The sequence below is a fragment of the Toxotes jaculatrix genome, chromosome 8 (genome assembly GCF_017976425.1).
Source record: "Toxotes jaculatrix isolate fToxJac2 chromosome 8, fToxJac2.pri, whole genome shotgun sequence".
Classification (NCBI taxonomy): domain Eukaryota; kingdom Metazoa; phylum Chordata; class Actinopteri; family Toxotidae; genus Toxotes; species Toxotes jaculatrix.
The window spans coordinates 17,609,619-17,636,407 of record NC_054401.1 but is presented as its reverse complement, the minus strand read 5'-3'; the positions used below and the strand labels follow the sequence as shown (position 1 = coordinate 17,636,407).

Here is a 26,789-nt window from a genome sequence, read left to right as displayed (position 1 = left end):
AAAAAGAAATACAAGTGAACAAAAGCCAAGTCAAATCTCGAGCTCCTCTTGCTACCAGATTTCATGCTGTTTTCTGGCAACCAGGGGAATGTTTTTGATGTAATATTTGTAGGGCTTGTGAAAAAATAAATATGTTCTTTGACACTCACAAGTGGAAATGATCAAGGTATGCACATGGCTGGCATTATCCGGTTAACTTTTACAAAGTGTGCACTTTTAAAGCCAACGAAAGCCCTACAGATGTTGTCTTTCACCACAAGAGTTTAAAAGAAAAATAGAGCAAGTGAATGCAAGAAGAAACTTGCATCAGCAACATCCAAAATCAATTGGCCTAGATTTCTGTCTTATCCCTTAGTGTTTATGTGCTTACAGTTGACCCATGTTTGGTTTGCTGACACACTATAAAGCATTTAATTTTCAAAAGACTCCTGAATGAACCTTGTACTGTATACTCAAAGCTGTCATTTCATTGCAATGACTTTTCTTTAAGCCACTAAATCTCTTTAAACTACCCAATAAAACAGGAGACAAACACATCAAGTAAAACAGAGAAAGTGCCACATTTGTCTATAACAAATAGATTTACTACAGAATATATCTGTCTCTTACCTGATCCCAAGGGCAGATGATCCCACCAGAAAACATAAAAAGGTAACCCATGGCAACCAAGCAGGCCCAGATGACCAGGGAGAAAACACGTAGAAGCTTCTTGAAGATGGACTCAATGCACACGAGTACAAACACAGCCAGGAAGATAGCCAGCGCCGTGGGCACAGTGATTACAAAGGCCACATGGTCCTCAACGTTCTGAAAAAGGACAAAAAAAAACAAGAGAGCACAAGAGAGAGACAGTGAGCCACATGGGCAATTTAAGAGAGAGGGGAAAGATATATGTAATTTATCAGAGAAAAGAGGAATAATTAATTTGAGGGAGAACTAGGTTTGCCTGAGAGAGAGATAAACAAAGAATAACATTTAGAAGACAGAGACTTCTCAAGGGGGCATGAAACAGCCTAACTGTGTTATAAAAAGCCACTCCTCTAGCTCTGTCTTTTCTCTTTAGTGTCCTGAAAGCACAAACAACCAAGGCAGACATGTGAATGACCCAGAGAGGCAGTAAATGCATAACAGTTTCTCCTCTGATTTCCTGCTTTTTGAAACACAACAAGGTGTCACTACTAAGATAACCCTCTTTTGCTTGATGTAATCTGAGAGTGACAAGATGAAACAAATGCCCTTTTGCTCTGTATGTCCTTCAGTAGCTTTAACTTTATGTTTGAGCCACAGGATAACATGACTCAGAACAAGACTTCAAATACACACTGGGAAATACCACATCACTATAAGATATAAAGGAGGGTGAAAAGGTAAAAAGCCAACATGAGAATATTTCAGGTTTATGTACTGAAATAAAGCATGTAATTCTTTTCTGTCTATATATACCTGCTGCATGTTGCAGCATACTTGTTTCTCTAGCTTGAGCTGTTAGATGTTAATTTAATTTAATTTAGAAATTTTAAACATGAACAGGTCATAAAGGAGAACTTTATGGACAACTTTGTCCAGGAAAGAGAAAAAAATACTACCCATCCTGTTGCTGCCCATTATCGGAGAGTGAAGTATTCACTCGAGCATACAGATATTAAAATGATCATAACGCAAATACATGTTCTCATAAAACCAGAGAATGACAAATGATTGAGCAACACAATGTGTAACATCATCAAGTATAAACACTGATGGTAAAGTCAAACAGCTTAATTAAAAACTAAAATGATTTCAGTATGGTTGAATGCACAAACCAGGGATCCATATCCTCCATTCAATACACAAATGTACAAAGTGAAGAAACCTTTATACTGAACTGAGAACATCCTGTGCAGTGAGGAAAAACCCTAAAAAGCCCCCAGTGCTAACAGTAGCAAAGTTGAAGCCACATTCATAATGGATTTGCTGCTGCCTTTCTGAAACACACTTAGATCTGAAAGTTCTAATAAAAATTTCAGGAGTTTCTTCAAGGTGGATGTGGGAGGACAGCACAGTGAAATGAGTCGTTTCTGCTGCCTGCCTTCGCCAGGCTTCATCCCATCAATGCTTTTCCAGTGGTGTGACAGGGGATGGAAGAAGGTCACGTATATAGATATTGACATGTAGACAGATGTGCCACATCCTCACTGACACATTTGGATGTGTAGGCAAGGAAATCTGTGATATACACCGAAATAGACCAATCAAAAATAGAATTCAACTCCAAATAGCCTTATGTCATTTTGCTATTGGGTGAAAGCCGATTCCAACTTTTATTTGTTTTCCTATCAGGGCTGGTAATTTGCTGACTCTTTAAAGAAAACCTTATTGCACAATGACACTGTTTACCTGTCCACTACAGTGCCTACATAATAGTCAACCAAACATTAGTCGATGAGAAGAGTCTCAATGGACCACGTTTTGATTGGTCTGATGATCACAAGAGGGTAAAAAAAGAAAAATCAGATTCCACGGGAAGTCAGTCATGGACAGGTGTCATTTACACGGCTGGTCCCTGTGGTTATTAAAGAACTACAGAAGTTGGGCAGGAAATCCAAAGTCAGGGTAAAGGAAGGCCCCAAGAAGGTAACATGCAAACTCCTTGACTTCTTGACTTCAAACATGACTTCTCATTTGAAAAACGTAAATAGCCTAATATTAGGCTAACGTTCACTGGCATTCTTCTTGCTGGGTGTTCCGAGACAATTATTATCACTACCCCTTTTGCTAGTGTCAGGCGGCTCATTTAAAGGCTCACTGTTGCAGTTTTGTATTTCTTTGTAATGTTGCAGTGATAACAATATTACTTATTCTTTGTCAGTCCTGGAACTCAAACCATTTTCTGATGTCGCTCCAAAAATATGTATTTAAGTAATATATACTGTCAGAATAAATTATTAATATCATAAACATGTGAAGACTAGTTGACTGAGTGAGTTTTGGTCTCCTGTTAATTTTTGATCTTTAAAAATTCCAAATATCTAAGTTCTATATTCAAGTTCCCTTTTTTTAACTGATGTTGTAAAAATTAACAATCGTGCCTGCTGTTCATTTAAAAGGGGATGATTTGTTGGTTTTTATCCCATCATTTTCGAAAGTGACCAAATCATCTATCTGTTCGTCAGCCAGCCTATCTCACTGTGCTGCTCTTTGCACTTCTCCCCCTCTCCTCTCCTCTCCTCTCTGTCTCCCTCTCTCTCCTTCTTTAAACCCCCACCCCCCACCTTCCCTCTGTCTCTTTCTCATGCACACAGTCAATGCACTGGGACAGCAGAGGATGTGTGTGGCTGCAGAGAGCCACAGAGAGTTTGTCTCGCCCAGAGCAGAGCTCCAAAACAGCACAGGATTTAGGTCAGCCAGCAAGCAGGATGAAGGGATGATAGGATACAAATAAAAGAGAGACAGATATATGAGGAGGTGAGAGATGACACGAGAGTGAAGAGGAATAGAGGACGATGGAGAAGAAAAGCTGCAAAAGTCGTGCCTATACAGCACAGGGATTGAGCAAAAAGAGGATGCAGGACAGACAGAGACTCAGCAGTGGCCTAACAGATAAAAAACATTCACTGAGATGCTTGTTGATTGTGTGCCCACAGAAACATTGCTACCAAAAGGCGCAAAATTATATGTTTTGTGTCTGATTGTGGGAAAACATTCTCCTCAAAACTGGAAATTTCAAAGGCCTTCTTTTTGGCTTTGGAGCATCCATGTTTCTGATATTTAATGTCTTAGTTGCTGGTTAAATTATACTTCCACACATTATCACAGCTTTAACAGAAATGTTGCCAGCTGGATTGAATAATAAATCTAAATGAATTAAAAACAAGGTAACTCATTAAAGTATAAACACAAGTTGTGGCTGAGGTGATGATTCAAAACTCAAAAGATTCAAAAATATGATTCTTTCAAAAGATTGTTGTCTCTTCTAATCTTTCGGAAAACGGATTTCATTTGTTGCCTAATTAGACTTAAGTGATTCTGTTTTGTTTGAATGATTGTTTTGATTGCATGGAAATGCAATTGCTGGCTCTCCAACCACTGATGTTCCTGTCCTCACCATCTGTTTGTTATGTGCATGAAATCAACATACCATGCAAGTTTTTATTATTTATTATTTTCTTTATTTTTGTCTAGCTGCAATGCATAAGTGTTCCTTTTGATTAATTGTGTTCTGATGAGTTTTCTGAGATGCAGAGTGATGTGTGTGTGTGTGTGTGTGTGTGTGTGTGTGTGTGTGTCAGTGCTCTCTCTGTCTCACACTGTCTCTTTCAGTGTGTTTTAGACTAATCCCTTCTTAATAGCAGACTCAGCAGAGACAGGGAATGGGAGAGGCACTCTCCTAATGCAAAAATGTAATAAGCTCTAATAAGGTTATATTAGAACATCCTTTAAAAGTTAATCATAAGATTTTTTTTTAATATATCATCCTGTTCTAAAACTCTTTAGAAACATATTATCAGGTAGGTTCTTTATAGTTAAATCCCAGCCAGACAAAATGCACACAAATAAAGTCTTTTTTTTTTTTTTTTAGCTCAGTGTCTTTTTATTTTACACAGTGCCTTTGCCCTCACTGCATTGAATTTTTTCAGGTTTTTAGAGCAAAGATAATCCTGTCAAAATAGTGACAGAGGGAAACAGATCTCCTTTCTGTAGTTCAGTCAACCATGAGCTCAGACAATAACTAAGCCCCTTATTCCCCCCTCACTTTTATCTCACCCTTCTCTTCACATTAGTGCTGCGATGAGGACCGCATGCTGTGAGAGTGTGCACGCGCGGGCATATAGGTGTTGCACAAGTTTGTATGCATGAGTCAATGAGAGGAGAGCACACACATACTTGTGTGCACTCTCTGTACACATAATTGGCAAGCCAGTTTGTGTAACACTATTTCTATGCCTGCTTATAGAATACGTTAAAAACTGCTGTGTGTGTGTTTGTGTATGTTTGCGTACACACTCCCATGCCTGTTCACACTGTTTAAAGAGCTCACACTTAACATGAATTTCCAACACATACTGTCATTGTCATTTACAGCCAATACACAGGGATATGCAACATATCATGCTGGAGTATAATCCCATTCATATGTTTGTATGGTCCTGGACGTTTGTCTATTTGTACTTTTTTAATTTGCATAGCGAACCTCTGTGTGTGCGTGTGTGTGTGTGTGTGCACATGTTGTGAATGAGCAGCTTACCAGTCCTGAAGCAAAGAACACAGTCAGCAGAGCCAGGCAGGCTCCCATCACTATGAGTAGCAGAAACACAATCAGTGGATGCTGCTGGCTCATACAATAGTAGGACTCATACAGCCAGTCGGGGGACCTGTTCCTCTTCTCCTGACCTCTACCTCCTCCTTTATCCCCTTCACCGGACTCCCCTGCCCGGTCCAGGAGATAACGCTTCCTCCTTATTGCCTCTTGCCACATGGATCTTGGAGCCGAGAAGGAGGAAGAGGAGGAAGGAAAACCAGAGGAGGTGGTCACTGCTGAGGTATTAGTAGTTTCCACCACGGATGAGGAGCAGTTGCTCTGTTCTGCTCTCCTGCTGTTGTTGTTCCTGTTGGGGACCCTGGTGTGAGAGCTCCTGATGTCCAGCGTATCCTTCGGTTTCTCCTCCGCCTCCTCTCTTAAGTCCTTCAGGCGGAGACAACTGAAAGCTGACTCTGAGTCAGAGGCAGCGTGCGCTGGCCGGAGAGGTGGCAAGAACACACCAAGGGTAGAGCGCAGCATCCTCCTCGTTCTCCTCCTGCCAACATGTTGGAGCGGGAAATGAAGGGGAGTGCAGAGACTGAGTGCTCTTTAGAGTGAGAGAGAAAAGTGGGAGGGAAGTGAAGAGAAATGGGAGGGAGAGAGGGCTAAGGGGGAGGGGGAGGGAGAAAAAGAAGGTGCAGCAGCAGGGAGAAGTCAGCAAGTGAGAGAAGCAAAAGAGAGATTGGAGAAATCATTGACATTTATGCAGTATTCTTTATGTGATATTATAATATGTAATGGATAATAATATGTGATATTAATGCCATGTAATTATTTGAACTGAAAATGAGAAAAAAAAGCTTTGGAGGAAAAAATAGTTTGAGCTCAAATTTTCAGCTAAATCTCAGAGATGATGATTTTCTGAACCAAGATAACCCAACTCCATCACACCTTAAGTTTATCAGTCATCCCAGTCCCTCTCACCTGCTCTCTCCCAAAAAACTGGACAGTAATCTGCCTACTGATTTGTCCAAACAGTTAAAGGTGAACTGGTAGAAGACGGACAAAAATAGAGAGTAAAGGGGAACTATCCATGAGTGAAGGTCAGTTTAAAAAAAATGGTGACAGCTGTTTTTCCACATGAAAAACACAATAGAACATATACATTTTAGAATATTTTGGCTCAATTATGCGTTACAACTCTGTGGTTTCTGACAGATGACTCTTTTGTTCTTTTGTGCAAATAAGACGCTCAGAAAGCACAGCAAAAAGGGGACACATGCACACAGGGCATTTACTCAAATACTGTATGCACACACCCGAAAACACGCATGCACAGACTCTGCATACACAGGCTCCAAAACATGATGAACATGGTGCCAAACTGCTTCTTTTGTAAAAATAAATAAATGATGACTTCCAGATTCCTCTGACCCCCTCTCAACATGAACTACCTCATTTGAGTGCAGAGTTTAAATTGCTGAACTATTACTCCACAGAGCATTAATTTATAATTGCACATATAAATATTCATAAAGAATATTTAATGGGTTGTTCGGGTTGTCACTTGTGTGAGTGATTTTATTCTAGCCCAGTACATTTATTTTGCAACCTTCATTCATATAATTAAGTGGGTGGACAGTCACTTACATGCTGCCAAACATAGATCCATTGTCGGTCTTTGTGCCAGGATGAGGGGCAGAGCATGGTTGTACGGTTTTTCTATTGCAACACCTTGACACCATCTGCGACTACATCCAAAACATTATGCCAAGATCAAAAATTTGGCCATTGCCTTCAAATTAGTTTGTTCCAAGTTGGTAAAATATTCAGCGGCCAATGAATCCCTTCTTGAATCTTTTATTCACATTCTTTGTTCAGTCTCTCTTTCAGACACTAAAGGCAGCAGAAAAAGACTTATGACATATACAAACGTGTACGTCATCAACCCTTCTGCATAAAAAAAAAAACATGGCAGACCAGCTTAAATGTTCCAAAGTCAATAAAACAACAATTCTCCACCAAACAAACTATTTAAAAAGATTTGATAAGGCATAAAGGATCCAGATATGATAAAATGCTATCAAACCCCATCCCTTTGAAGACGACCACCCTGATGGAGGCGAGACAGATGAAAACATGGCACTGGAGAAGAGCTGTGCGACGTGTTTTGAATTTGCTCAACCCTTTGAGCTAAGTGTGTTTCAGAAGCCCTTTCTACACTTCTAAAATTGCTGTATGCCACAGTGAACAGTTTACACCGTTTCTGCAAATACAAAGCTATTAAAAATTTCAAATTTATTTTTCAGTGTTCTGAACTAATTGATGCAAAATTAACTCCCTTCACATACAGTGAGGGAGGGAAATGTGTCCACCAAACACCCAAATATAAACATAAGCCGAGAAATGTGATGGAACTCTCCACCAATCAGTGCAACTAGTAAATGCCTATTGTACAAGTGGCAAAATCTTTTCTGTTCATTGCAGATCTGTAAAAAGCTTCTACAAACACACATTCAATCAATTAACCATTTGTTATCTCACTGCATACTGTTGTAATTATTTTGTTATCTTTCATAGTCTGCATTGGCGTTGTTCTTATCTATATCCTTTTCTCTGCTCCTACAAAGACCCAATTTCCTCACGGGGATCATTACAGCTTCATCTAATCTGATTTTAATTAGCATGACCATTCATTTGGTAGATTTTATGACCAATTTAATGAAAATTGAAAAGTAAAGCTCTGTATTATATATCCATAAAAGTAGGAAGGTAAAGAAAAAGCAGCCAATAGCTTTGAAAACCTGACACTGATTCCTTTCCAGTTGTGATGCTGTTGGAGATAATGGGAGCGGTAGTGATGGTTTTATCACAAGCACTGGTGAGACGCAGTTTAAAAAAAGAAGAAGAAAAAGAAAAAAGCATCTACCCTTTCCTGCACCATGTTGTTTTTCTTTCCTCACTTTCCTCATCTTCATCATGCCCTTTCTTTCACCTCCTTTCTCTTATCTTTCTCTGCTGGCTTCACTTCTTATTTCATCCTCACACATTTACCCACTCATTTTCTGATGATTTTCCACCAGTATCCTTCCTCTGCTCTTGAATTACAGTCCTCATCTTCCCCATCCTGATTCTTCACACCCTTCATTCTGTCCCCACCCTCTGCAATGCAACCTTTCACTCTCTCTCCATCAAAATCCTCTTTCCTACACTCAGGCCCTCAATGTCTGCCTCCATGTCCTGAACCTCAGCTACTGTATCTCTTACCTCATGCGATATTTTCCCCTTAAACCATTTTCCACCCCAGGCCCTCAGGTTCCTTTTCCCACATGCCTTTCATTTTCCTTTCCTCCCCCCACCTCTCATCCTCCCTATTGGCAAGCTCATTCCATCTCAACCTACTTCCTATTCCTTTACTCCACCATCTTGTACCCCTTTGCTTCGTTATAACATCATCTCTCCTGTGGCTAAATATCGCTGATAGGGTTTGATTTGGTCATGTGTTGTAGGTGATGAGGATAGTGCAAAGGTATATTTCTGTACACCGACTCAGTAAGTAATTCCCTGTATCACAGAAAAAGTAACATGAGTTAGTACATTACTTGACAAAGCACAGAAACAGGAAACCATAGAAACAGGAAAGCCAGTATCTATAAGACTGTTGTATGAACTGTTGCAGACTGCCACAGGTTGGTTTGTTTTTTTGTAAAAGGGCCTCAGTTATGAGAAATTTTACACATTGGATAGGCCAGTTCCATGAGGACACACAGTATGAAATGGAATTTACATTTGTATCTGTGGTTTTGCATTTATGACATCATATTTTACTTCTCATGATCAACAAATACCTATTACTTCACGGAGTGTAATACTGAGATAAAAATATGTGATGACGTTTGTTGACTTTTGCACTAAGGTGATGAGAGCAGCATCCAAAATAGACTGCGAGGGAGGCAAAAGGAGGTGAGATGAATGCAAACACATTTGCACACATAAGAGGTTGTGAGGCAACTGGCTGATATTGACCTATTCAGGGTTAAGTGGAGGTCAAGAAAAGCAGGCACACGCTTTCTCCCTAAAGAGGGAAACTGTGTGTTTTCACGCATACCACCCACAGGTATATACATGTATGCTCATATGTGCATGGACATACACACTCGCATTTAAGTACTTGCAATGATTACTGCTGATTTATCGCCAAACAGCTCTCAGTTGTCAATACATCACGCAAAGCTCATCAGTACCCCTTTGCTGTATTCTAAGAAATCAGCAGGTGAGGTAAACTAATCAGAGTAATACAAAGATGCAGAAAATCTCTCTCACTTGGGAAAGAAAAGGCAACAGTGGTACTTGAATTTCAGACAAATTTAGGGCAGAAACAAGACAGCATGCAATTGTTACTGTATTAGAGACCAGGCAAATTTTATTGGCTGATTTAAGCTCACTGCAGATACATGAGTATGTGCATTTATAACAGCCGATAAGTAACAAGAAATTATAATAACGGGAAGTCCAAGATCGGTGCTTTAGCTGTTTAACTACTAGGGTCACCACTGCAGAGTTTGTTCTCCAGAGAGCTGTGGGCAACACACTAATCCCTGTCAATTCAAACGCATCACAGATCAACTGACTGCTGCAGAAATGAATGGAGCTGGCATTTATGAATCTGTGTCTTCATGGGAAAAGGCTCATTTTCATGTGCAATATGTTTTCAAGCTGAAACTGAACAGGTTATATTATATGGATCAGCAGACCAGTGGAAAACTACAAGAAATAGACATGTGCACACGAGGACATGTGGAGATAAATAATTGACAATGGAAGCTGATTCAGACACTCTCCATGCCCCCTTCCCTCTAGTTTATAGATGCCACATTTTTACACAGCAACATGAATAATGGCTGATTTTGACAATAACAGCAAGTTTACTTTTCAGCTGCATAATATCTATCCTGTTCAGGACACTGCATTTCTCTCCTTAGCAGTTGTTTTCTTCACTGTCAGGAAAATTTGTCTGCATTCTCTGCAGGGGGCTCTCCACTTCAAGGAACCCTTTCAGCAACAACATGTGATGCGGTTCTAATAGTTCTCTCATTACTTAGGTGATAAGGGGGGCACGTCGCCTACCAAGAAAAACCTCCCAAGCCAGCAACTGTTTATGGATAGCAGGTACAGTCAGTTTGGTTGGAACGTTTCTTACAGAAATGAACTGCCCTAGACATTAGTAAGTGCTAGCCTCAATAAGATCTGGGAGCACTGGTTCTTCAGTCCTAGTTCTTCTAAGAGGACACACATTTTCATGCACTACTTTTATGTTTACAGCGGCATATGTTGTTGCAGTTGAACACACAGCTTTGAGGCTTGCATCTCCTTGATCCCATTGTGCTCACACAATATTAGCCAAAACTAGAACAGTAAGACCCAGAATAGAAATTACTGTCATATTCCGACTGATGTTATTTCTTTAAAGCACTATTGTACAACCAGTCCTGAAAGCATTTATGACTCGTTTTTATTTTCAGTCCAAACCAATACTAGCCTCGATACATTACTCTGCAAGACCATCACTTTGGAAAAGAAAAAAACAAAAAAAGGAAAAGGAATTCTGGCATAGCAGAGATTTTTTTTTAACCAACTAGTAGTTCAAATGCAAGTGTTGTGCTATATGATGTCAAAGAACCTCTTATCTTTTAAACTATTATTAGTGCCCCCCCTGCCCCCGGGAGCTTAAAAACAGAAGGCGTTTTACAAACAAAGTCTGTCACCAAATTAGTGAGGATCTGCTTCTGCAATGAAAGCAGACAGACCACCTGAAGCTATGGCAGTTAGCCTGGTGCTATCTGTGTCTGCCAGCTGAGCATGTTTTTTTTTTCAGTTGCTTCATTCTTTGCTTTAGAAGCTGTGATCAGTCAAGAGCCATACAATCAGTTGCTTTTTCTTTGGTTCTTTATCAGCAAATCTCTTTGATGCCACTGCAAATTTTGAAGAATTTTATCAGAATCCAGAGGCTTTAAGTTCAATTTTAAGATTTTAACTGATGCTGATCATATGAATCCAAGATGGAGGTTCATGGCTCAGAATTACTTTTTCTTTTTTCTTTTTTTAAGTCAGCACACAAGTTCAGCCAAATGGCTGATATATATGACCTTGACAATGAAAATAGAAATTGTCATAAATATGCAACATTAGATATCCCCAGCATATTTCACACATTATTTCCCATGTTGCAGTGTATACAAATATACAGTCTAAGCTGTTTTTAATATTACTGTCTTTAAATAGCTCACATAGTAGGGCAAATAAACATGAGTTTTATGAATGGATGAAGGAATTAAAACATTAGAATAACATTTTTTTTTTTTAATCTGGAGTGCCCAGGGTTTCACCTGCCACAGTGTTTCTGTTTCCAAAGTGATAAAGAGACATAACCAGCACTTATAATTTAGCCTGTATATGAAGATTAAAAGGTGCAAACCAAGCTACATTTCAAAAGTATTAAAACACACAACACAAAGTCACGCTATCTAGTTAGATGTATTGTGCGGGGGTTGTGAGGCTTTTAAGAACCCAAACTCAAAAGAATTCAAATTAATTATTATAGCATTGAAACAGCCAACTCACAACAGTAACGGAATCCCATAAATCACCTGCTTCTTCCTTTCTCAACTTTTCCGTCCATCTGTTCACCCTCTGAAGTTCTCCAAGCCTCAAACTCTGAGGCACTGTCCGCGATTGCAGCTGATGACAATTAAGTCATTAACAGCGCTGCAGCATTTTTGGCAACGACCGCTCACTTTGTAAGCCCAAGCAGTCACTTATTATGTTGTCCCTTCACACACTCCATCACAAATATGAAACATACCATAAGATAGTTCCTTTAAGTCAAAACAAAGTCTCTGGAGTTACCATCTTACCTGCAGGAAGAGCGATGGCACGCAACGCACCCGTGTGTCCACCAACATCCCACACTGAGTTTTCCTTGGTGTAAAAGCCATCGATGATAATATTCATCCATCGTTGATGAGCGGACAGAAAAATGAAGAGCTGCAGTCAAGTGTTTTTTGTTTACCGTGAGAAAAAAAAAAATACTGCTCTTCACCTAATGCTCTGATAACTTACTGACATAATACGAAAAAAACACAACGTTTGGTGAGATAAGAAGTGTGGCCCAGGCCCAATGGCAAGCGTCTCATCTGAAAAGCTAATCGCCAGAGCTTTGGCTCGTTATCTTTTTTTGTGTGTCTTTATATTTCTCGACCTCAAAAAGTGGTCTCTTCTCACCTATTGTACACTCAAACAGGACACAGCTATAGAGATAACGAGAGTAAAGACGAGGGGTGTTGAGCTGCTACGGGAACCGGGAAGGTAACAGCCTTTTCTCGGAGGGGCGGCGTGGCGTCAACAGCAAGCGTCAACTCGGTCCCACTCGTCGCAGGTGTGGGGACTGTTCACACAATATAGTAGGACAGTCTGTGTTGACATGGCTTGGCCTGAACTCGGGGACACAGATTGCAACACAGACTAAAAGCAGCGCATGAGCTAACTAATGTTAGCTTTGCTTAATTAGGTTCTCACTGTGCTAACAACACAACAACAACTAACACATTAAAGAATGCTTTCAGATTTAATGCACCAAAACTACTGGCTTGAAAACTTAGCTTTAATGTTTTTTTTTTGATTGATTGATTGATTGGTTGGTTGGTTGGTTGGTTGATTTATTGATTGATTGATTGATATTTACTAATTGATTGAATCAATTTGATCAAAATTCAAAATACAGTCTACATTTAAACAGCAGGCAATATATTGCCCGTTTACATATATTTATGTTACACTTGGTAACTCACCACCCTCTTAAAGGCATTGTTAGACAGTATGCTAACACCACCTACCCTCCTTTTACCAAGGGTGCAGCTTGCTAGAAGGTTTAGAGCATCTTACCCTTTTCCTGCCATGAATCTGATCTGATTCTGGCTGTCTCCAGTTCTCATCTGGCATAACCTAGATCTCAAGATAGACTTGGACATTTTCAGTCACTACAGTATTTTAACTCTTCATTGTCTGTGCGTACTCACTGACGTGTATCATCTTAAGCTGTCAGTGAGTCTTCCTGAAAAACTACACATGCATGCATGGATGATATGAATGAAGGGCTGCAATGGAAATTGCAGTTATTTAAATGTTCTATTTTTATTCAGAAAGGTCTTGTTTAATCACTGGTTCTTTGGATTCAGGTTGACAGGAGACTGCAAAATAGCCCAAGGTGTATTTACAGTATGTTGCACTTGCACATGCACAGGAGCCATAAACCCAACAAGGGACTCACTGACCTTCCTCTTTTAAACACAGACAACAAAGCTTTTAGTTTCCTGATAGAATCAAACCAATTAGGTGTCTTGTTTTGCTCATCAGTGAAAGGTTCCTGAATGAGAGGAGAGAAGAGAAGTGAAGACCTCTAATTTGTATGTAACACCACAATTATATCTCGTTTCCTATGGGAAAGATATGCAAAGTGAATGTATCTAAATTCAGAGTGGGAGGAAGAAAGAATCTTTTTTTTCCTTGCTGCCATAATTTCCACACTGCTTCTCTTTGAAAATGACTTCAATTATTCACAGCTTCTCCATGGCGTCAGAGAGGGGAAAAAAGTTCTTCATTCACAGTTAAGAAAGTGTGACATATTCAGCCTCAACCCTGATCCACCTTTTATTCTTTAATTTACGCTTAACAACTAATCAGGGGCTCAATTTTCCTCCACTTAAGTCGCCCCACCGTTCTGATTGCACTGCCGTGTAGCAAGTTAAACCTTCGTATTGACATCAATCATAAAATACAAAGGCGAAATATAATGAATATGGGTAAAAAGAAAAAGTCAGTGTGTGAAATTTAAAATAAATGAGCTGGGGAATGCATGTGCTTTATTGTTTTTGTCACTCTTTGAATTGGGAAGAGGGTGATGTGACAGTACCTGCTTCACTGTGTGTGTGTGTGTGTGTGTGTGTGTATGTGTGTGTGTGTGTGTGTGTGTGTGTGTGTGTGTGTGTGTGTGTGTGTGTGTGCGTGTTTGACTTGACAGAATGAGAACAGCTGGAGTGTGGTCATGGGACTTATCTTTCTCTTTCACTCCCACCATCTTCTTTTTACTGCATTACATTACATTACATTACATTACATTACATTACATTACATTACATTACATTACATTGCATTGCAAAGGGAGAGGCAATCAGCTGCTGACCTTTACAGTATTTTCCAGTTAAACCACTATTTTGTACTACCTCTGTCTCTCCTCCTCCCTCCATTGCTAACTGTTCTTTAACTTCTAGTATCTGGCCTCCTTTCTCTTGGCATCCCTCTTCTCACCTTTCTCTCACTGCCTCTCAAATTCATCACTCTCCGTGTCCCTCTGCTTTTCTAATTTTCACTTATATAACCCCCTTCGGTCACAGGCTGCTGGGAAACCCAGGTGCAACCACCTTGTTGCTTGAAAATGAGCCCCAGAGGGAGCAACTGCCGGGGTGGTCTTTTATACGTTCTGGTTGGTCCTAATGCCTGTTTTTATTGGAAATAAGAGTAGAATGTGTGAAAAAAATATCCTTTTTGACATTTTAATATATTTTCTAATATCATCAAAATAATGTGCCTATCACTGGAGGTGCCTAATAACTACGGTGTGTCTGCTTGTGTGCACGAGCACCAAAGTCCATAAGCAGTCAAAAACACTGAGATTAAAAGCTTGATCACTAAATGTAGGTGATTACTGTGCAATGTTTGTCAATGGAGGATAGGTGTTTGAACACTTACTGCAAAACACACTGCAAAAACTCCTATGATATAGGTGTTATATGGCAAATGTCAATGCTCAGGTTACGACGTGGGTGTTGAGTTAAAGGTGGCCCCAATGTGCTGCACCACTTCATTTCCACTGAGTGATTTCAATATCATACCATTAGTTGTTTCTACTTTTGGGTGCCAAGGCTCAGGGCAGTGTCTGCAGCAACAATGTGTGCTTGCGTGTGTGTGGCTTCCAAAATTCTTGCAGCAATGGCAAAGCAGTGACCCCAAATCAAATGGCACTGTGTGTGTGTGTGTGTGTTTTGAAAGTGGTCTCCATAGAATAACTGGGGTATGAAGGTACTTTTAATAAATGAAAAAAAAAAAACTTACATTCATACACACATCCATTTACTCTGCATGCATGTCTAGTATGTGTGTGCATATGCGTGCTGTGTAGTGAGTGTGTGTACATTTATGTTAGCTACAATTTGTATTAAATGAAAAAGTGTTAGTGCTTTTTCCTCAGTGTTATCCCTGACAATGATGGTTGTTAGAGGGCTGGATCCTGTCTCTTAAGGCATTGTATAGGAGATGTTTATCAATGCACACATACAATACACCTCTCACCCCTGATATTCTAGTTACCTTGGCAACATTTATTCATAGTATGTGATGTTGGCGTAGGAAATCAAATGTCAAGTGTTGTTTAAGTCTACACAAAATCAATGAGCATAGCTGAAGGGCTAACAGGAGGTGTGGAGGGACACGGACAAAATATCATGAGAATCCCATCAGCACAGACATGACATATTTAAAGAATGGCCAGCCAGAGTCGTCAGGTCGAAAACACTGTGTCAAAAGGCACAGAGGGCCAGTTTTCCATCATAGGTCAACAGTAACTGATGCCAGCTAAGTTACATACAGACTGTGACTGTTGCCAATTCACCACCAAAGACGTCATAGAGTGTTTTTGCAAGTGTCAAGTAACTGGAAGTAAACACTGTCTTTGATATCTAGTTGTCTTTTTATTATTCAACTTGAAATTCAAGTTTTATCCAAGTTACCAAAATAGTCAGCCAGTGCCTTCTGGCATGAAAAAGGGGGGGGGGGGGGGGGGGGGGGGGGGGGGCTCCTCTCAAGTAGCCTTCATCTCTCATAAATGCATCCTCTTGAGGATATCACTTGTCACAAATCCAGTATATCAATGTTAAATGTGGAGATAAAAAACAGGCCAGGACAGGCACTCCTCATCATAGAAACATTTCATCATTTGCATAAATGTAAAAATAGCTTCCTACAGTGAAGGAAGGCTACACACACAAGTGCATTCATTTTAGCTTGCTTATAAACCGGACAGTGGACAATATAAACAGTATAACAATTTGCCCTTTTGTTAAATATACCTGTGTCTGTACAATGTCTGCGCTGTTCATTTCCATTTACATCCTGACCTTGCCTGAGAAAGGCCCCAGTACAATGTGGGCTTTTTTTAAATATTTAATTTATCCCAGAACTACCTGGGTCTTTTTAAATGTACGCCTGAGCGACATATCCTACAGAATATTCTGAAACCATGCAATCTTTAATGTGACTGAGTTACATTATAGCCGTGTTTGAATTGTAAATCAGCTTCAACATCAAAACCATTAGAGTGGATAATAGAGAAATCTAAATCAAAACAGTCCTCCATTAGCAGTATTTTCCACATTAAATCTACTCTGGAGGTTGAAGAAAATGTCAAAGCAGTAATAATGCCATTTAGGAGGCCCAGTCTGAAAGTCACAAAACAAATTGTGTGTTAATTAATTCGTACTTCATATCTACATTTTTTTCAGTACTCTTTCTACCTTTTCTTTTTGTTATATTTAAATTCGCTGTGATTCATTTCTTCTTCCACTTAGGGGAAGTGCAGCAAGCTGTAAATGAAACATTGGCACACCATACATACACACAGTCCAATATTCAGTCTCCTTTTAACTCTGTTTTGGTCTCCACGAACTTCTGAGAATAAAATCTGGCTGTGTAGCAGCTAAGTGTTCCACTATGTTCTGTAAGTCCATGAGAGCAAACCAGATCAGTACTATAGTGGACCTGAAGCGTAAAATCAAAACAAGGACCTGAAAGACTCTAAGGCATTCTGCAGAGCTGAGGGGACCCGTAGAGTCACGTAATTCTCACTACAATGACCTCTTTCACATTTCACGCAATATTTTTATCACATTATTTGATAAATAATTGAATAAATCAGCTTCGGAGAGTATAAAATCTCAGTTTACCCGCCATGTGCTAAAAGTCCATTGATGCACCTTTAAAAAGGAATGAAATGGAAAATATTTTTTTAAAAAAACAAACAAAAAAAAAAACAGCCATAACAGTGATACATAAAAGGCAGATACATAAAAGTTATGTGAGAGACAGAAACTTCTACTTCATCTTCTGGGTGTGTGTCAGCAGTGCCAGTGGTATGACTGCAAACAGTGTACCTGTCCATGCCACGTGGATCACAGCAATAAAAGAAGTGTGACAGAGCACTGACACATGCACACACAATTTGACATATCCTAAAATACTGCACACAGCTGACTGGCTCTATGCAAAGCAGGATGTGTTAATGAACAAGGTCTATAATTAAAGCCTTGTCGTCATTAAAGGGGCACAGCTGCATGTGTTATGGTGATAGACATGACGGCCAGGCTGAGATCTCAGGCAGTGTTCAGAAAAAGCCTCCAGCCTTCATGACAGCCTCAAACAAGGAGTGAAGTAGGGGAACACATTGAGCTTAGGTGAGACCAGAGTCATCTGTTTGTCCCACTTTTTATGTGTTCATCCATCAAATCCCGCTTTTCAATGGACTTATGCCAAGCTACACCATGACAAATGTCTGTTAGTATTTGTTTCATTCTGTTTGAATTTTTAGGTCATTGTAGGTCAAGTGAAGACCCATCCCTAGTAACCAATATCTGTGTTTAACAGCCAGCAAATTATTACAGTTATTGCAATGTAAAATGCATATTATTTTGCAGTTACCCTGCTCTTTGTGACACATTCAATCCTCCAAAAAATTGCAACTATTGTACCATGATATTGGTGCATAAAAGTGAAGATTTGTGGCAGCTTATGTTGAAAGCACCAATAAATCACCCCCCTCCCCCCCGCTATCCTCCAGACATTAAAAGCTGCCATCTCTTATCATCCACAGTCAGAAGTTTGATGAGCATTTCCATATATTTATTTTATCTTTTAATCTCTTGCCTTGTAGTGAGCTAGGTGGAGATGAAAATTAAGAAAATAAAAGTCATCCATTGCTGTCATAAAAAGTCCTTTCCAGTGACACTTGAGGATGATCTGGATCTTTGCCAGGGAAAATTAATCATCCAACAGTCAATTTACCTGTCACTCTTTTCCAGTATCCCAACACTGCGGGCCATATTCAGCCCAGTTGTCAAACTGAGATATCGTCTCAGAACTGTTTCTATTTCACACTGTGATGCCTTTCATCTCATCTCATCAAGACCTTGCATTTAGATGAGGTCAAGGCTAGTTACGATTAACAAATCTGGGTCTACTGTTTACATAGTTTATTGCTGATGTGTACAAAGTGGTATAAGCACACAAGACAAGATATGTAGAGAAGACAACCCCCCCCCCCCCCCCCCCCAAAAAAAAATTGTATGTCAATTAAACTTCAGTCTTTTTAATTTTTGTGATTAAAATGTTCATTGTGCAGACTTTCAGCATGACTGTCCAGAAAAACCTTGTGACTCCCACTATCTACATCTGTGAGTGGACACTGACAAGTGGAGTCGTCATTGGAAGTCTGTACCAGAGTATGGACCAGCATCTTGTCACTGCACAAACACTGACAAATCCCTGTAGTACCTCTTATGGGCAGCTTGTCACTGCAGGACTTGATTGATGCCAAATGTCTGTCTTTAACTGATCTGATAGCTTGGTTGTTTTAATCATGAATAATGAGCAGCATTTTAATTCACTCTAGAACAGAGTGTCTGCCATTTGTTGTCAGTGTAAGCTGTCACTTGACAGGTGCCAGCCAAAGTTAGCATATGCCAGTTAAAAAAAAAATGCTCAGTTTCATGGGTTTGTGCAACCTTGTACTTCCTTGGTTTCTATACACACATTTTTGTGATTATAGTGATCTGTTATTCTCACTTCTGGCTTGTGAAAGCTTTATTTATGTAGCACATTTCATTCCAAGAGCAAAGAGCAAAAGAATAACAAACATGCAAACATACACACACAAATACAATCGCAAACTTCCTCAAAGTAATCAACATACACTGTTAAAAACCATTGAATGGTCATTTGAAACAGTTATAAATGACTTACACATACACATACATGTATATATACATACAGAGGATGCAACAAAACTGGTCCTCAAGGTCTTTTTGCTGTTGACTCTATCCAAGTAACACTTTTAATTCCCAGACTGTTGAGAGCTGAGCACTGAGATAGGAGTGAAAGAGACAGCAGGATTGTAGCTATGGGATATTGTAGGTGTAATACACACAGATTTTTGCATCTTTGGTGCCCTTAAAATCATCCTTCCTCATTCCAAAAGGTCATGGGAAAAGTGACGGATTGTTTATGGACGACTGCACATAAGAAAATGGTAAAGAGTAAACACTATAAAAACATAACCACAAACCCCAAATTCATAAGATCATTTTACCTTTGGCACCAATTAACACACAAACCAAAGCACTGGAGTGAGATGTTGATTTCATCGACCCTTCAGAGCACCCTGACTTTCTGAGCATGTCGTCAAAGGAAAGAGCCACGTCTCTGAAACTGCTGGACAGAAAATTCATCTGTCCATCAGTCTCAGAGATATGACTCTTTCCTTTCACAAAAGATAGTGTTGAAATAGGAGTGAATAAAGTTATATTTTATTTTGCTCTGCTGTGTAAAACTGAATAGAAAACCAACCAAAGTATCTCCATTTGAAGAGGTGAACAAGACTAGTCCAATGCTCATCTTGTGCAGTGTGCAAGCAACAAAGAAAAGATACTGATGGAAGGCATTAGATTTATAAAACTGTATACACCAAAGATGAACATATCATCAGTAATCTTGCCTGAAACATGCACATGGTCCCATGGGGTATTTTTAGTGTTACCTTTTAAAGAACCCCACTTTGGGAAAACATATTTTGCAATGTAGATAAAAAAAATAAAAAAATAAAAAATCAATACATTTAGTGTATTCATACAAACTGAACCCCATGCTGTTTATTTACTTTGTCAGCCACCAGGGACTGTTGATAAGAGTTGGCAAGATGTGAATCATGAGTGTTTTTTGTGTATACAGAGACACTCTGAAATGAATAGCCTACACACAAGATATTACAAATGCATACCTGCACGTACTATGCATGTTAATTATAGAAACATATAATCCACTAAGAAAAAAAAAAAGAAAACAGGGATACAGAACAAGACATCAGGAGGACAGCTGGAGTGAAACAATGGAAAATATTTATTTAAGCTTCTGAAGTTCACAAACCAACAAAAACACAGGAAGCACAGAAAACTAATATAAGAGTCTGTAACGTAACAAGCATGAGAAGCTTCAGTAAATATTTTTCATTATTTGCAAGTGAGACTCTTCCAGCTGTCGTCTTATGCATGATGCATGATGCTATGCATAATAATTTTGTTTATGTGATTTTCATGATTTCATCTTTTTTTTTTTTCTTTCTGGGCCAGACACTATTTTGATTCAGTTTGACAGCTTTGCAACCCACTTTTTTTGCTACCTGAACAGTACCAAACAGTGAATAGACAAAGTTAGAGACTAGCCTGTTTATGTAGAGGAGCATTTAGCAACTAAACAGCTGTATATTTTTCTCAGGAGACCAAAACAGAGCTAACATGAGAGTTATATTTGGACTTACATTCATCAGGGCTTAACACCAAATAAAGGCTAAGGCTGCTCCATTTCTGCTGGATGGTTGAATGGGCAGATATCATGTCAGCCACAGCAAAATTAAAAAGTCATAACATGTACATAACATAACATAACAGCTTTTTCCTCTGCACCCAAGTGGCCACAGCATCGACATTATTGATGGTTCAGTTTTATTACATGAGGCCAACATGTAACATTGATGACTCATGACACAGATTAAAAGGTTCCCGTGTGTATGTGTAAATGATATCCATGTTATTAATGCAGGACAATACCAAGTGAATGTCAAAATATCACAGTTTTTCTGTCTGTGTCAAATTCTTCCAGCTCTGTGCCAGCCAAGAAAAATCTAACATAAGAATGAGGCTGAAGTTGTGAATAAAATAAATGCAGCTTCTTGTTGTTTTTAAGAACCTTGCAAAAATCTTTACCAGCATTTGTCAAAGAGCAGGCTTATTTTGTTGCTGGCTGATGAAGACCGTGCCGCAGTGGTGTTGCTGTTCATGCAATGTTTGTTGACACTCGTGACATTCATATTTTTCCTGTGAAAGATGAAAAATGGACACTGCCCACTGCCAAGCTACTGGAAGAAATATCAAAAATGCAACTAATGAGCTGCAAATACACATGTAACCAGGGTCTGTTCCACTCAGCTGTAAAGTCTGTGTCTTAAAGCTGCAGAAAAAAAGGGGTCCATTATTCATAGAAAAATAGGTTTTGTGTGAAGCTCCTGAATATTGGTGTCTATGGGTCATTAGTGATCTTTATACTAGGGAGAGGCTGAATGGAGCTATTTTACCAGGCAGAATACAGAGTCCACCAGGCCTCTTTGAGTCAGAGAAGAAAGGATATCTCAAGTGAACACACAGTGGCTCAAACTGTGAATGAGCATGAAATCAAGGTAAGTGAAGATATCTGGGCCAAAAGAGGCTATGCACTTTGGCTAATGGAGAGATGTGCTTTGACCTCAGGAAAAAATAAGGACCCATAGGCTTGTATTTAATGGGTTCTGATGTTTAGCACATAGCGATTCACTGTAAGCTATACCTACATTTTTGGTTTTAGAGGAAAGAGGCATAGCTGGCTAATTGAAGGGGCTCAGAATTAAGCTCTGGTGTCCCAAAAACACATCAGTGATCTGAACTATACTAACCCAAATTAAATGTGCAGGCTCACACTGATGATACACTGGCAACACATTAAGGCGAGTCAGATGTAAAAGTGTATTCAACTGGAACAAAATCAACATAATCTGCATCTAATGATATGTCTACTTGTCACAAATTATACCAATCAAAATACCAATTTAAAAAATTGTCTTAGTTATGAGCAAATGTTCCAATTTATCTGTAAGAAATGTGTGAGGGATGCTGCATAATGTATCAACACGAAGAGTAGTAGACCCCTGTAGGTATTATTGATAGACTGATGGATATGAAATAAATCAGAGACAAAGCTGATATATCTCATTTTGTCTACATACCAAGCACAAGGTTAGATATTTACTTTGATCATGCAAAATAAGGGGATGTATGATATGTGACAAGCACTAGACACCATTACCACAACAGACATGTTCATGTGAGCCACTGAAGACAGAAAAAAAATAAGTGAAGTGAGACAGATGCAGATGCATTCATCATTATACAGGACTAGAAGTTACCAGTGATACTATATTTGTACCAGAGGACCGTGGAAAGACATGAATTTCCCAGTTATTTAAATAGATGTGTTAGAATAATGAACATGTTTCACACAGTGTGAGAACATAGATGATGAAAAATATCAGTCCATGAGACTAGAACCACAGTCATTCTAATGAAACAAAAGCATCTCTGTCTGTGTCCCCCACCATTTTCCACACTTTGTAATCTCATCATGTTTCTAGGTGGCTCCATGCTGTAAATAGCGTAATAGTAGAAATGTGTCTTCCATGCATCCTGAGAGCAGAACAAACAGGACCTGTCAGCAGTTAAGGCAGAGCCTTTGATCAGATTTCACTCTGTATTTGACAAAAATACAAAAGGGAGAGCAAAAGAGAGAGAGAGAGTGTTAAAAAAAAACATTTTTCACCAAATCTAGTCTGAGAGGCTTGATGGTGACACTGAGGGGAACCAGATACCACTTATGACAAAATCCATGTAGCAACTGTGCAGTAAATGTTGAGAAAAAACACCCACTACTTTCTAGAGTCTGGGGGTTTGAAAGGGCATTTACTGTTAGCCTTAATCTCTAAATACAGAAGAACATCCACGTACTGATTCACATCACACTGTGGTGGGCCTGTTCGTGGGACTTCAATTGGCAGAGATACTGATTTTCTACTGTCAAGACACTGACAGTCACAAACAGCCTGAAGGTATAATTACTGACCTTTTTTTTATTGGAGAACTTTAATCTTTATACAAATGGGATTTGGAAGTAAGCTCTTTTAAAGAACTTATTTTCTTATATTTCTTATTTCAGTATGCCAGTACACATTTCACACATTTATATTACATTGATTTACATGGAAAAAGTCACAGAAAGTTTATATTTGCTTGTAGGTCAGACAGAAGAGTCAACAACAGAGACTTGTTTAGGAGGAGATACACTACAACACAATTTGAAAAATGTAAGAACAGCAACGTCTTGTGGTTTTGTGTCCTCATGTGAGTGTTTAGTACAGAGAAGTGTCCTCTTTACTAACTGCAGATCTCAGCAGGAGGATGTTAGCTGGAGGCTGCTTCTTCCTTGTGTGCTGCATCCAGTAAAGTTGCACATTCTTGTAAATATTACACATCATGTTACAACATTAAAGATTGTACAGACAGCTGCTGCGTGTCATGGCAGAGGCAACTGTATTTCTCATCTTGAACACTCAAGACTAGGTCTCCAGGTTGAAGATTGTGTGTGTTTGTGTATATGTGTGTCTTTATGTGACATGAGCATTTGTGTCTGCAAATCTTCTATTCAGGATCAATGCCTCCCTGCTCCTCTAACCTGGTTAATAAATCCCTCAGGGAACAAAGAGCCAGCTTTTAACAATATTATAAACTGTAGCCTGTGCCAAAGTATCACTACTATTTAATCATCAATGAAAACCGAGCCTAAAGTGGATGATGGCATGGAAGCAGGATCTAATTTCTTAGTGCCTTAGTCAGCTAGTTTTGAGTCAAGAAGGGGTAAAAGGGGTCTCAGTGAAGACACTCTTTTCCCTTGGTTTTAATTGGTATAAAATGACAACAGTTCCAGCTACTAACCCTCCAGTGACTGAACCTTCAGAGGAGTGATTTTCTTGAAGTCTTCTCCTCTGTCATGTTCTGCTTCCCTGCACCCTGCTGACAATCTGAAAGGTAATGGATCAGATACAGATAAGCAATGATGCAGCAGTGCCCCCATCAGAAAGCATGAGGAATTACAACATGCTCCTCAGTGTCTGTGACTATGATGAACATGATGAAGAATGAGGTGCTCTGAAAATATTGGAAGCCAACATGCTACTACTCCAAGACTCATTACTGGGGAGTCAGGTGTAAACCAGATAATAAAAGACAACCACCTGGAGACCACATATTCAATAACCAAATAATTTATGCAACAGTATTGTGTGTCCCGTCATAAAAAGAATTAAATGCTCTTTCTCTATTTACCCCCACCAGGGGTGGGGGTGATATGACAGCAGAGTGTCAGGCTGGCAAAAAAAAAAAAAAAAAAACTCTAAGGAGTATTCAGTTTCAAATGAGAGGAAAAGATGCTAACCTAATGATGTTATTTAATCATTTAATCCAATGTTATTGGCATGATGGTTCATAACTTGAGGTATGCTGTTTTATTTTTGCTAAACATAATGACCCAGGTGGATCATCTCAAGAAGAGGAAAAAGGACCATGAGGAGGCTTTGGGGTCCAAGAAAACCTCCCCAGGCAAGATGAGGAGGATGGGTCTGGATTGAGGTGAAGAGAGAACCTTCCAGACGGATGTCAGACTCAATGCCAACAAAAATGAAGTGACTAAACTGAAAAGTAAAGAACCAAACTCATCTTATTTTTTTCTTTTTCATTCATTTAATTTTTTATTTCTTTTAACAAGTTTTAAAATACTTGATTAGCAGTGCAACACTGTTAAAAACCACTGAATGGTCATTTGAAACAGTTATAAATGGCCATTACAAAAACTATTCAAATTACAGTGTTTTGTTTAGTCAGTTTTAAAGGACCCAAAGTGCAGAGCTCAACACTTGTTGACCAGGAGTAAAGTACTGTCTTTTATTTTGACCAGGATATGTATGAATTTAGTCTCTTAGTTGGAGCAGGACTGGCAGTTGCAGAGCAGATGGATTTCTGGGAAACAGGCTGAGTATAGAGGCCTTGCAATCTGCAGGAGAGCGTAGCTGTCTGAGAGCTCTGTGAATATCCTCCAGGTAAATGGGAAACAGGTGAGGCACTGAGCATTGTGGATCTTGGTGGCTGGTGCAGATCAACCTGCAGTACAGGCAAGAGACAAGTAAGTACAACACTGAGAAGTTTTCTAAAGAAAGTCAGTGGAACATTGCATTCACTGTGGGTGAACTGAGGAATTGGAGGAGAATGGAATGAAGACCTGGTCCTTAAGTGCAGCAGTTTGGAGGTGGGTTGATGACTGTCAGGTGTGTAGGTGAGTCGTTAAGAAGAGAATATAGGTCAGAGGTGTCCAAACTGTTCCACAAAGGGCTGGTGTGGCTGCAGGTTTTTGTTCCAACCAAGCAGCAGCACACCAGACTTGACTCATTTAATCAACTGATCTCAGTCTTCAGACAGTTGATTGGTCAAACGGTGTGCTCTTCATTGGTTGGAACAAAACCCTGCAGCCACAATGGCCCTTTGTGGAACAGTTTGGACACCCCTGATATAGGTGACCATGCTCAGGCCAGAACACACACAAAAACACATGAACAGGTGGAGAGAACAAACAGGGACAAACCAGGCACACCAGGGAGGGGGACACAAGGGATGAGTGAGAGAGACTGTCTAATCCCAGCAGACAGTTGGTTTAGGTTTGGTTAGGTGATACTCTGTGGATGTGCAGTGTAGAAGGCAGCAGAGGCTGCCAGCTTTGTGGTGATCACACTGTAGTCATACTGATGTCACTGACTTTCCGTGTCTCATGCAGGACTTACACATACACATACATGTATACATACATACAGGGGATACAACAAAGCTGGTCCTCAAGGTCTTTTTGCTGTTGACTCTATCCAAGTAACACTTTTAATTCCCAGACTGTTGAGAGCTGAGCACTGAGATAGGAGTGAAAGAGACAGCAGGATTGTAGCTATGGGATATTGTAGGCTTAATACACATAGGTTTTCACATCTTTGGTGCCCTTAAAATTGTCCCTCCTAATTTCAAAAGGTCATGAGAAAAGCAATATGACTCTTTCCTTTCACAAAAGATAGTGTTGAAATAGGAGTGAATAGAGTTTTATTCTCTTTTGCTCTGCTGTGTAAAACTGAATAGAAAACCAACCCATTTATCTCTAATTTATGACAACAAAACCAGTCCAATGCTAATCTTAGGCAGAGTGCAAGCTACAAAGAAAAGATGTTGATGGTTGATTAGAGTTGTAAATGTGTACAACCTCAAACTGAGGTATACTGAATACACCAAAAATAAACTTATCATCAGTTATTTTGCCTGAAAACATGGTCTCAGTACATTTTAGTGTTAACTTTTAAAGAACCCCACTTTGGGAAAACATATTTTGCTACATGAATTAAAAAATCAATGCATTTCAAAGTTCATTCACAAGTTCTCAACTTCACAAACTGAACAACATGTTGTTTATTTACTTTGTCAGCCACTAGGGACTTTTGGTAAGTGTTGGCAAGATGTGAATCGTGAGT

General features: G+C 39.4%; 1 protein-coding gene across 1 annotated transcript in view; it reads right to left on the bottom strand.

Moving 5' to 3' along the window:
• Positions 1-5,470, bottom strand: part of adcy2a (adenylate cyclase 2a) — a 53,358-nt gene extending 47,888 nt beyond the window's left edge. Inside the window, exons 1-2 of the mRNA XM_041044578.1 lie at positions 5,225-5,470; positions 610-807 (exon numbers count right to left, since the gene is read on the bottom strand). Of these exons, the coding sequence (XP_040900512.1) occupies positions 610-807; positions 5,225-5,455 (429 nt within the window). The 5' untranslated portion in view covers positions 5,456-5,470. The remainder of the gene's footprint in view (positions 1-609; positions 808-5,224) is intronic.
• Positions 5,471-26,789: the final 21,319 nt, after the last annotated feature.